The 13,692-nt window shown below is 35.3% G+C and overlaps 1 protein-coding gene across 4 annotated transcripts in view; it reads left to right on the forward strand.

The window, feature by feature from the left end:
* LOC150097105 (sorting nexin-29-like) overlaps positions 1-13,692 on the forward strand; it is a 780,446-nt gene that overhangs the window by 443,040 nt on the left and 323,714 nt on the right. For all 4 annotated transcript variants that reach the window (XM_090406852.1, XM_090406853.1, XM_090406854.1 and 1 more), the window contains one exon: positions 1,391-1,454. In XM_090406852.1, the coding sequence (XP_090262978.1) occupies positions 1,391-1,454 (64 nt within the window). The remainder of the gene's footprint in view (positions 1-1,390; positions 1,455-13,692) is intronic.

Raw genomic sequence — 13,692 nt, forward strand, 5'->3', positions numbered from 1 at the left:
ATGATGACATATCAAAGTGTATGTCTGGTGTGTTTGTCACAAAAATGGAGAAGCAAAATCTTGAACAGCATTATGTAATTAAATATTGTGTTAAACTGAATGCCAGTGCTACTGAAATATTCGATAAAACTAACTGGGCATATGGTAATGATTCTTTATCACTTATATAAGTGAACAATGACAGTCATGGTTGACAAAAACCATGACTGTTATTGTCAACCATGATTGTCAACATTCACTGGTATAGTCCACTGAATGATTGGATCTTGCATCATGACAGTGTATCTTCTCATTCTGTGCTGTGAATTTGCTAGTATTTAGCCAAAAAATACATTCTAATGTTGGAACAGCCACCATACTCTCCCAACGTATTTCTGTGACCTCTTTTCTGCAACTCAAGAACAAGATGAGTACCCATTTTCATACTGTAGATGTGACAGGGGCTTTAAACAAGTTAACAGAAGAGGACTTCCAATTCTATTATACTGCATGGAAGGAACATTGGAACCAGTGTGTTTTGTGTAGGGTGAATTACTGTGAAGGTAACCACAGTGTATCAACAATTAATTGTGTATTCAATACACAATTTTATATGAATTCTGTTTAATTTATTTTCTGCTAGACCTCATATGAATAGTAGTGCCGGGGGGGGGGGATATGAAAAGGATAAAATTCATTCTCAAACTGCACTTTTCCACAATACATGAAACCAGGAAGACTCGTGTATTGTAGGAAAGTGTGCTTTCAGGCATCATTTGACTCATAGTTCAAAACTTTAAAGAATCATTATTTTAAAAATTGGGTAAGTGGTAGATTACTGTAGTTAGTAAGTTAGAAATGTATTGTTATTAAATCCCATCAAAGAAGTGAACAGAAAGCATTGGCAGAGGCATATCAAAAATGAATATATTATTAAAGGAATTTACATTATTAGTATTCAACAATATATGTAATCAAAGGTAGTCTTAGCTGCTGATGTAATTACTTAAATACAATCGAAGATGAAAGGTTAGAAAAATAGATGCTTGGATATAAACAGCTAAAAGAGAAGACCAAGATGTGGGTGAATGGATGCATATAATGTTCTTGTAGGTTTCAAAGTAAGAGCAAACTTATCATATTGGATATCAACAAACAATGCACTAATTTGGCAGTTCTGATAAGAAAGTAGTAATAAAATGGTAACTGCTTTGGACTATGCTATTACATTGAGAATATACTGCTGTCAAACTCTCAAAAATGATCATCATTTGTCATGTCTTCTCTTTCATTGTGGTATTCATTTCAGTAAATTATGGAAACTATGAAATGTCTTCTCTTTGATTAAAACTATGATTATTTAATATAAATTATCAATTTTAACAATAATTTGTTCATTAATTTTTCATAGATGAACTCAGGGAAGCATTACTGACAGTTTTGCAGCGGAAAGAAGAAACTGATGAAAAAAATAAGTAAGTTGATTATTTGACTCTAAATTTCTTTATGGGATCAGTTAAAGATAAGAGCTATTATATGAACTCCACATAGCCTTTTACACATATTGAGAACCGACTGGACTTCTGATCTAGTGTCCAATCCTCATCTTCTCATGGTGCACCCCATTAGTAGGATCCACCTGGATACTGAATAAATGAGGATGTGCTGACAATTTGAATTTAGCTGATCAAATTCTATTCTTATTCGATGAAACCAAAATATAATAATGTTACAATATGATGGAATTGCATTGCCAGCTAAGGAATTTTTGAATTAAACAAAGCCCCTGCCCTTTTCAGTGGAGAACTAGAGCAAAAATTGATAAGTCAGCTACTGAAACAGACTCCAAATTACCATCAGCTGCATTCATGATTGAATTCTAGCTGAATTCATCATCCCAAGAGACATCAGTGGTAAAGAAATGCAATTGACCATAGAATTGGAGAAGCACCAGATACTGAACAAATGAAGATGGGTTGACATTCATTTCAGAAATTATGAACTTTATACAACCGTGTTATAAATAACTCTTTTAATATCACGATGTTTCGATCTTCATATTAAGATCATCATAGCATATACAAATATACAGGACAAGCTAAGTTACATTACATACAGTAAGCTACAGCAACAATGAATTGATCACATGTTATTCTACTGGCATGACCTCTAGTGAAAAAAAAAAATTAATTAATTATTTATAAGCTACATCAAGCTAAATTCTGTTTATGATAACATAAATAAACATTCTTTCCTACAGATAGTTTTCTTTCAGTAACAATGATATCCTATTTTTAGCATTACAGTTGTTATTTTTGATTTAGGATACTGGATTTTCTACAGTCCTGTTTATAGTTACTCTTAGAGAGGAAGGTTCCGTGGGTCGAATATATGCCTTCAATATGTTTGGAATTTTTAGACCATCATTATTGTTCAGATTGGGGTGGTTGATAATAATTTCACAGGCTTCCTTAAATTTGCGTTCATACCATGTTTTGGTGTGATGTAGACAACTAGTGTATATTGACTGGAAAAGCACTAGTTGTCTGCATCACACCAAAACATGGTATGAACGCAAATTTAAGGAAGCCTGTGAGATTATTATCAACCACTCCAATCTGAACAATAATGATGGTCTAAAAATTCCAAACCATCATTCTATATTTTGGTTTAACCAATAAGAATACAATTTGGTCGGCTAAATCCCAAATTGACAGCCCATCCTCGTCCGTTCATTATCCAAGTAGATACCCAACAGGGTGCACCACGAGAAGGTGAGGATTGGACATTAGGTCAGAAGCCCTGGTCGGTTCTCCGTATTCCTTTAAAGGCTATGTGGAGGTCTCCTCTCAGTTATACAGCTTTGATCCTTAAGCACCCCCAGAGGAAGACCAAGATATAGGTGGATTGATACGGTACAAAGTGCTTTAGACGATAGAAATATAAGATCTGATAATGTTGGAGTGTTGACAAGTAACAGACTGATTTGGAGGAAAATTGTAGATAGGAAATTAATAATGATGTAATTTTTTTCATGTAGTACTATCATATCCTGTACACCCCTTGAGGGTACATGGCAGGAATTTGATGATGATGAAAAATTCCAAACATATGGAAGGCATATATTCGACCCACGGAACCTTCCTCTCTAAGAGCAACTATAAACAGGACTGTAGAAAATCCAGGATCCTAAATCAAAAATAACAACTGTAATGCTAAAAATAGGGCATTGTTTTTACTGAAAGAAAACTATCTGTAAGAAAGAATGTTTATTCATGTTGTTATAAATAGAATTTAGCTTGATGTAGTTTATAAATAATTAATTTTTTTTTTCACTAGAAGTCATGCCAGTAGAATAACATGTGATCAATTCATTGTTGCTGTAGCTTACTGTGTAATGTAACTTAGCTTGTCCTGTATATTTGTGTATACTCCAGATGATGATCTTAATATGAAGATCGAAACGTCGGGATATTAAAAGAGTTATTTATAACACGGTTGTAAAGTCCATAATTTCTAAAATGAATGCTGATCACTGTATAACACTATAAGATTGGAAGATCGGTTGACAGTTTGGGATTTAGCTGACCAAACTCTATTTGTATTGGTTTAAACCAAAACAAATTGCTAGTATGACATAATGGAATTATGTGCTAGCTAAAGAGTCCTTCAGTTAAAGAAACTTGTGCTCCTTTCATCAAGGAACCAGAGAAAACAGAAAAATTCAACTACTTTAACAAACTCCAAATCACCATCAGCAGAACTCAAGATTAAAGTTGTCAAACTAACAAGCATCAGTGGGAAAATAGTGAAATTGGCATGTAATTAATGTGCTAATATTCAAACAATGCTGGTTTGACAGCAGCAACTGAGGCCTATTTAAATGTTCTTATAAAACAGTTATGATCAATATACAGTATGTCTGTTTTTTTGCCATCTAATTGGTTACCTGTATTTGTTGTGTGGAAGGCTAATCCTTATGTCATGATCTGTGGCATAAGGCATGTTGTATCCCAGTTGCATGGTTGTTAGATTTTTCATGAATGCATAGAAAACTTGGTGCAGTATTAAACCTTGGGCTTTTGTTACATTGTGTGAGGCTACATTTCTGATGCTTATTTAAATTTTCTTATAAAACAGTTATGAACAATGTTATTTTTTGTGAAACTAATTGGTTACCTGTATTTGTTGTGTGGCATAAGGCATGTTGTATCCCAGTTGCATGGTTATTAGATTTTTCATGAATGCAGAGAAAACTTGGCACAGTATTAAACTGTGGCTTTTGCATTGTGTAGGGCTACAGAGTATTTCTAATATGTATTTAAATTTTCTTACAAAACAGTTATGAACAATATTATTTTTTTAGCAAACTAATTGGTTGCCTATTTGTTGTGTGGAAGGCTAATACTATCTGTGCTTTCTTTTTTTTTTCCTCAGTATCCTTCATGTGTTTAGACATACATATCTCTCCAGACCTTTTTATCTGGCCTACATAGTAAATGCCACAACAGCAATGAATTTTATATTCTCCTGGTTTATTTATGGGAAAATGTGAAAGTTTTGGTGAATATGAGAACCTCAAAATATTATACATTGGGAAAGAAGCCAATTTAACATTGTAATCTCAAATAAAAAAAACAAAAATGTTTCAACTTTGTAACATTCTTGATGTAAAGTAATTGCATTTTTGAAATCTTATTTATTTCAAGGAACTATTAGAGGCATATCAAGGATTTTGTTAATTTTCTGCCAGTTCATACCCATTGAGAGAGAAAAAGAAGCCTAAAGTAACACGATTCTCCATTCCTTATTTCTAACATACTAGAAATGTAGGCTTTGTCCCATAATGTATTTCTCATCATTGCAATGTTGCTTCTTAATCATTATTATTATTATTATATGAGTATCTCCATTAAGTCAGAAGACTCATCACTGGAGACCCACACTAACCTTTATAAATACTGTCATATCTCTCTTTAAACTCATTAACTGTCAGAGCACTAAAGACTAATTCTGTCAATCCATTTCATTCTTTCACACTCTACAAATATAACATCTAGTCAGCACATCCTTGAAACCTCGACACTTACACACCCTCGATGGGTGACTCCTAGTTATCTTTCTATTCATCATGTACTGAAAAATTTATTTTGTGTTAATATTATAGAACCCCTTTTATAACTCTATCATATCCCCTCTTTTTCCACCTATTAACTAAACTTTGCAACCCAAACCTTCACCCTATCCTCATAGGGAATATTCCACAAACCTGTCACTAGTTTGCTCACTAGTCTGAATCCTCCCCACCACCTCGTGATCCCCAAGAAATGCAGGTGACTATATCTGTGCACAGTAGTCAAGACAAAACCGAATCATGTTTTTCAATACCCGTGTAATCCTTTGTGCTCTTTTACCAACTTCTGCAGTATGGCCTCTGAACTTCAGCTTGCTGCCCACTGTTTCCTCCAAGTTGCTAGCCTCATCAGTTTCCTAGAATCCTGTACCATCAGTAATGTAACCTTTTTTTTTCAACCTGAAATGCATAACCTTACCTTTTGCAACATTAAATCGACATCCATTATGCTTCACTAACAGTGCCAGTTTATATAAATCATCCTTCAGGATATCTACATCACCTTTATCAATGATTGCCTTCCCCACGTCAGTGTTATCAGCAAGCAATCTTGCCCCTCCTTAAATCTTTCCATATATTATTTATATACAAATTAAAGAGTAGTGGCCCTAGTACAGAAACCTGAGGCACTCCACTAGTCATTCCACTCTCCTAGATGCCACTCCACCATATGCTACTCTCTGGTGTCTGTCAGTCAGCCACCTCTATCCATGCTACCAGCTTCATATCCATTTCCATTTGCAAAGTCCAGTAGTCATGGTATAACCATTTCAATTATATAATTATGTGGTCATTCTATTTTTAAAATGTGAGTAAATTACTAAGATATGATTCACTTTTACAAAGCCATACTGCCCACCATAGAGTATCACTGGATTTTACCTTTAAAGAATGTTTGCAATACTTAAAAAACCATCACTCCTGAGATATTAATTGGTTTATAATTTGATACTTCTGTCTTGGAGACACTTTTATGTAATGTGGCCATCTTACTTTCTTTCCATTCGCTTGGAACCTTGCCAAAGCTGAGACTTAGAGTGAACGACTTTATCAGAGGCACTGCCATTTCTCTTGCACCCTTGCATAGCATACAATATGTTATGCTATCCAGTTCCACTACTCTATTCATGTTGATATTTTTAAATATGTTAAGCACCTCCTCTTCTTCTGTCTCACTTCTCACATCATTCTCTGTCACATTAGCAGTTGCAAAATCTCCACCTGCATGATACACATTTGTGAATGATATAATCACGTAATCACAAGAAAGATATTTATTTAACCAAATATTTCGGTCTGGAAATAGCAGACCATCGTCGGTGGTATTACAAGAACAGTTTAAAAAATATACAAGCTAGAATACTAACAATAGATCGTTGAAATTAGAACATGCCGCGTGATGTTATATCACTAAGTATGAAACGAAATATTTTGAAGTAGAAACATGATTGAATTTGCTATTTAAAAAAAAAAAAAAAAAAAAATTAATGAGTAATCTTGATTAGGCTTTCCCAGATTTTTGATATAGATATGCAGTCATTACGATTCAGGTTGGGATGATGGAGCAAGGCCTCCACGCTTTCCTTGAACAAACGTTCGAACCTGTAACGGGATCTATGTAAGAGGCGCGTCTTGGACCAAAGGATGCTGTGGTCAGTTTCAATCCCATGTTGAGCCAAACCAGACTTTTCAGGTTTATTGTGAAGAATGGATGATTGATGTTCTTGGATTCTTTTTTCAAGAGAACGTCCAGTCTGTCCAAAGTAAGAGAGATCACAGTTGCAAGGAATTTGATAAACTCCAGGAAGAGATAAAGTTGAGCGTTTGTCTTTAGGAGAAGGAAAATGAGAAGACAATTTGTTAATAGGAGAATACGTAGCTGTTAAATCATATTTCTTCAAAATTCTTGCGATAGGTTCTGAAATACCGGAGATATAAGGAATAGGTACTCGACGTATTGAATCTTTGTTGTTTTGTGGAGGATTATAAGATGTAAGAAGACGTTGAATACTTTTTTCAGAAAAGCCATTGAGTTTCATGTGTTGCTGGATAGTAGAAAGTTCTTTCTGTAGATAATCAAAAGTAGAACAATTAGTTTTGGCTCTTTTGATGAGACATTTTATAATTCCTGTTTTATGACATGGATGATGGGCTGATTCTTTCAGAATATAACGACCTGTGAATGTTGGTTTCCTGTATACTGTAGTTGTAAGAATATTTGAAGATGATCGGATGAGGAGAACGTCTAAAAAAGATAACTGGTTGTTTTCTTCTAATTCCATAGTAAACTTTATGCGATGATGTAAGGAATTAATACTGTTTAAAAAGGAAGATAAAGTGTTTTTACTGTGAGGCCAAATAGCAAATATGTCATCTATATATCTTACCCAAAAAGATGGTAGAGGGAAACTAGATGTGAAGAGGACTTTTTCTAAATGTTCTAAATAAAAGTTGGCTAAAGCTGGAGAAAGAGGACTTCCCATGGCTGTTCCTTCTACTTGGCTATAAAATTTGTTTTGACATATGAAATAACCAGAATGTATAATCATCCCAACCTGAATCGTAATGACTGCATATCTATATCAAAAATCTGGGAAAGCCTAATCAAGATTACTCATTAATTTTTTTTTTTTTTTTTTTTTTAATAGCAAATTCAATCATGTTTCTACTTCAAAATATTTCGTTTCATACTTAGTGATATAACATCACGCGGCATGTTCTAATTTCAACGATCTATTGTTAGTATTCTAGCTTGTATATTTTTTAAACTGTTCTTGTAATACCACCGACGATGGTCTGCTATTTCCAGACCGAAATATTTGGTTAAATAAATATCTTTCTTGTGATTACGTGATTATATCATTCAGTCTTATGTCGCAAGTATCCTTAAAACAACACATTTGTGAAGTAATCATTCAGCAATTCAACTATTTCATTTGCTTCTGTCACCTTCCTACCATCAGCATTGCTTAAAGTCATCCTTCCGTTGTCCTTTTTCCTCTTACTTGCTACATAATGAAACAACTAATTTGGATTTACTTTGGCCTGCTTAGCTAATTTTATCTCATAATCTGATTTGGTCATGCTAGTCACCCTTCTTACTTGCACTTTGTACTGCTCATGAGTATGCTGATCACTTATATTTCCTCCACAATGTTCTTTTTATGCAGCTCCTGCTTTATGTTTGTACTCTTCCACTTAACGACTATTTAGTTTATTCTCCTGACCATCGATGTTTGGTCTGATATTGTTTCTCATACACTACTGACATTTTTTCCTCGTAGCTTCTCAAGTCATGCAAATAGAAATGACTCGTATGTCTTTTATAATTATCAGCTTTATATTTCAACATAAAACCTTTCTTGATAGAGAATTCCACATGATTAGCAACCTTCCAGAACAAGTGCAGTGTTAAAGTGGGTTCTTTCACAAGGTTTAAGATTTTGAGCTTCTTACATTCACCAAAACTTAACATCCTCCAGTAAAGAAACCAGAATTATATAAAATTCGTTGCTATCATGCCATTTGGTTTTGTAGGCTATTGGGAATGTCTTTATAGAGATGTGATATCTGAATACATAAAGGACATTGAGAGAAAAAAAAATAGCACAGATCATGATTAGCCTTCCACACAACATATATAAGCCACCAATGAGTTTAGCAAAAACTGATCTGTTTTTTAAGAAAATTTAAAGAAGCCTTAAAAATGCTCCATACCTCCATAATAAAACTAATCTTACACCAGGTTTGATGTGCATTTATCATAAATCTAATAACCACAGAACTGGAATATGCCATGCTTTATTGCCTCAGAACTTGAAAGCAACAACTAGTATTTTTTGACCACTTACATATTAGTTGATTTTTTTTTAAATAGAAAGTCCATCCAGGGGAGTTTGGTCACCCTATAGTATGTTAGTACCATGGATGGGCAATAAGGAACTTATTCACATTTGATTTGAAAAGCTGTGCATTGTATTCCTTGGGAAACACATGTGGTGGAATGGAAGACTGTTTCAGAGGACTGCAGTGGAAGGGATAAATGAAGAAGAGAAGAAATTTGTTCTGCAGGTTTGGAGTTGAACTATGAGAGGGTGTTGGTTAGCTGCTGCATGAGTGGATGGATTTGCAAGAGGGTGGGAAAATTATTGATACCAATTCTGATGAACATTGGGCATAGAAGTATTTATGGAATATGCAGGCTGCAAAGATTGAATGCTTGTGCGAAAGTGAATGGAGTGTATTAGTGAAAGAGGGGTCATCAATCAATTTAACTGCTCTTTTCTGTACAGAATCCAGTATTTTCGTGAAGTGCTTAGGGACACCACCCCCAGATATGAGAGCAATATTCAATGGCTGGATGGTTTCATAATTTGTACAGGGTTAAGAGCTGTTTAGAGTTAAAGTAATGCCTCAAAGAAAAGAAAGAGAGAGCCTATTTTTTTAGATGCAGAAGAGGCAATAGTTGTGATATGTTTGTGCCAAGAAAGATTAGAGGTTCGAGTTAGTCCGAGAAGGTGCATCTCATCTTGAATAGAGATTTGAGTATTGTCAAGGGTAAGATTGGAAGAACAGGGTTCTTTTTTGCAGGAAATAATGCAGAGCTGTTTTTGCTGGCATTGAAGTTGATAATGTTATCCAAACCCCATTGATAAATGCTTTGAAGATCAGAATTTAAGGTAGTAGAAGTTACATTTCTTGAAGTTGTGGTGATTTGTGCTTTTCAGGGTCTGTCAAATGAAAATGAGTATAATGAGCTATTATCAGCATAACTGTGTATTGTATTGGCAGTCTGCTGTCTTGTCAGATGTGTTCTCCTTCCAAGAAGTTGACTACCATGAGCTTCCACCATATATACGGTTTTATGCTTCTCTTTTACATTCTTCATAGAACAAAAAGGTCCAGTCCTTAATATTTCCCATCCAATCTGTTCTTTGTTTTCCTCTTCTTCTTTTTCCTTGTATCATTCCTTCTAGAAGTGTTTTTTGTAGGTCCTATCGTCTCCAATCATCTCTAATATTTCTAAATTTTTTTTTTTGGCAGTCCATGGAACTCTAAGAATTCTTCTGAGGATCCATATCTCAAAGGCTTTTAGTTTATTTTCACAATATTTTGATATTGTCTAGGTTTCTGCTCCATATTGTAGTGTTGACTATACGTAGCATTTGGACAGCCTAATTCTTGTTTTTGTGTGAATTTCCCTTGAGGTTAGAATGTTTATCATGCTAATGAAGGTTGATCTAGCAATTTCTATTCTTCTTAATATTTCCTTATCACACTTTCCATTCTCTGTAATTAGTTGATCCAAATATATATAACTCTTTACTTGATCTAAGGTATTTCCTCTTATCTTAATATTTATATTGGGTATTTTCTCTTGTTACCAGCTTGGTTTTGGTTTTTTTGAAGTCGAAATTAAGTCTATATTTATCACTTAGTTTCAGCGTGTCTTCTAGCAGGTTTTGAAGACCTTCTTTTTATTTTCAGCTAGCAGTACTGTATCATCCCCTATCCAAACCCTGGTTCTCCAAAAGATGTACGAAGGCTGTACAAATGAAAAATCAGGCACACCATAACTGGCTCAAATTAAGAACTCCATCCTCCTTCAGTGCCTATACTGAAGCCTGACACAGATGCAAAAAAAAAAATATCAATGATTCTAAAACAGAATTTGAATGGGCAAAAAAGCAGGAAACTTGCAGCCTGTCCTAGCGACAGCCATGCCTTTTGGTCTCTTGCCAAAGCAATTGGTTGCAACTTTTGCCCTACATTTCTCCCACTCCTATCATACCTAGATGGTTCAATTGTAGCATCACCCACAGAAAAAGCTTATCTCCTGCTTCACACTTTGCTCCCAATGCACGCATAACTGACAATGGCAAATACCCCTCCCCAGTCATTCCAACTGCCCAACATACAATGCCCCCTGTATCCTTTTGCCAGAAAGAGATCACAAACCTGTTGTCAAAATTATATACAAAAAAAGCTCCTGGCCCTGATGGCATTCCTCCAATTGTCGGTGCAGCAGAACCGATGCCTATTCTATGCCGTCTGTACATGCTCTCTTACTCCACTGGTATATATCCCAAAGCCTGGAAATTGGCCTATATTCAACCCATTCCCAAAAAGGGTGACAAATCGCTGCCATCTAACTACCACCCTATCTCACTCACCTCAGTCCTATCTAAAGTGATGGAGAAAACCATCAATTCTCAACTTCTACTCTACATTGAAGGTACCCAGCTATTAAGTGACCACCAGTACGGATTCTGTCAATGCCGATCAACAGGTGACCTGCTCTCTCATATATCACCCATCTCTGGACATATGCCATGGAAAAATTTGGCAAATCCCAAATAGTTGCACTTGATATCTCTAAAGCCATTGACCAGGTCTGGCACAAAGGCTTACTAAGCAACTTCCATCATTTGGACTGTCTCGGGACCTGCAGATGGAGTGCACCACCTTACCTTAGTCCTGAAGATATTGTCAAGTGGAAACTTTGTTTGCTTACACTTGATAAAGGATTAAACTAAATTTATTATAGGATTGCCAGCTTTCTGTCTGGATGCACACACTATGTGATGGTAGATGGCTCCCTATCCTCCCACCATCCAACTAATGCTGGGGTCCCACAAGGTTCAGTTCTCTCACCGACCCTCTTCCTTCTGTATATCAATGACCTACTTCAGTTGACCTCCAACCCAATACACAGTTTTGCAGATGACAGCACGTTGCACTCCTCCCTTTCATTTGATAAACCTTACCCTACACAACTCACTTCAACCCACAGAACATCAACCACAACTTCCCTTAATTTGGACCTGCAAGACATCCTCCGATGGGGCTCAGATAACCTCAGCAACTTCAATGCTAGTAAAACCCAGTTCTGTCTTATTTCCCAGATAAAAGACTGTGGAACAGTCTTCCCCCTGATGTATTTCCCAAGGAATACAATATACAGGCTTTTAAATTGAATGTCAACAGGTTTCTCCTTTCCCATCCCGCTACCCATATACGGTACTAAAGTACTATAGGTTGACAAGCCAACCTCTCGTATATGGGCCCAACATTTAAAAAAAAAAAAAAAAAAAAAAAAATGCATATCTTAAGTTCTTTATATTTCTGCCTCCTATGCTGACTCCTTTAAATTCTTCTAATTGCTGGAAGATGTTTTCAGTATGGAGGTTAAATAATATAGGAGAAAGAACACGCCTTGTCTGACACCCTTCTTTACTGGAAATTCCTCTGAGGTTTCTCCTGATATTTTTATTGGGGCAGTTTGCTCCCAATATAGATTTATCAGTAATCTGTTATCTTTTCCATCTACTCCTAATTTTCTGATACATTCAATTAGTTGTTCATGTTGTATATTGTCAAAAGCCTTTGTGTAGTTAATAAAACATAAGTAAACTTCTGTCTTCTTCTCCAGATATCTTTCTGTAATAGTTCTAATGTTGAAGAATCCTTCTCTAGTTCCTTTATTTTCCTGTGAACCAGATTGTTTCATTAATTTCCAATTTGATTTTATATTTCTTTCTTTCTAGGATGATATATAACATAACTTTTGTTATCTGACTGATCAGACTGATTGTTCTGTACTCTTCACATTTGATTGTCTTCGTATTGGTAGGAATATCGAGTGCATATAGGTAGGAATAGCTCTGTAAAGAATAAGATGGTTTCTGAAAAAAGGTGAGCACATATTGATCCAACAAGATTAATGTGATGAGTTGTTTAATAGAACTGCAGAAGAGGAGTAGAAAAAGGGCCCTGGAGGCATTATTGGGAGAAGCCAGTGGTCATAAGTTTTTTTTTTTTTTTTTTTTTTTTTTTTTTTTTTTTTTTTTTTTTTTACTGGAGAGTGGTTGATGAGTGGAGTGCATTGCCAGCCTGGTTTCCAAGTGGTTAGCATATCCACTCCCCAGCCAGAAGGCTGTGGGTTCGAATCCTGCCATGAGCATGGATCTTTGTGATTGTCTGTGAAAATACTCAGTGGTGGTGGGCAATAGATGGTTGGTGTAGATAATGCAGTTTGCTGTAGTTGGTGGAGATGGAGAGTAGATGCCCTCTCTCAGTGAGAGAGGGCATCTACTTTCATGATGTATCATGAAAATGATACATCATGAAAATTATGGAAACAACTACCATGTTAGAGTGAAAATCATAATTTTCATGATGTATCCCTTAATGAGTGTTTGGAGTCCTTGGAGGTATCATGTAATAGCAATAATAATAAAAAGCAAAAGCAGTAGCAATGATAAACCACAAGATGACTGAAACCAGGAATATAAGAAAAATCTGGTCAAACCATTTTAAGACTATTTTTCACCAAGGAAACAAAACTACAGTGCCAACAATAGAAGAAAATAACGACCACCCAAAAATTTTACAAGAAGTTAGATACACAATAAAACAGATGAAAAACAATAAAACACCAGGCATTGATACTATCCCTACTGAACTGTGGTCATATTGAGGCAACACATCAATAGAATATTTAACAACTCTATTCAATAAAATACTACAAACAGAAGAGATCCCAGATTACTGGAAAACTGGAAAGATCATCCCAATAT

The sequence above is a fragment of the Typopeltis vanoorti genome, chromosome 17 (genome assembly GCF_054136105.1).
Source record: "Typopeltis vanoorti isolate ZY-2024b chromosome 17, IOZ_Tvanoo_1.0, whole genome shotgun sequence".
Lineage (NCBI taxonomy): Eukaryota > Metazoa > Arthropoda > Arachnida > Uropygi > Thelyphonidae > Typopeltis > Typopeltis vanoorti.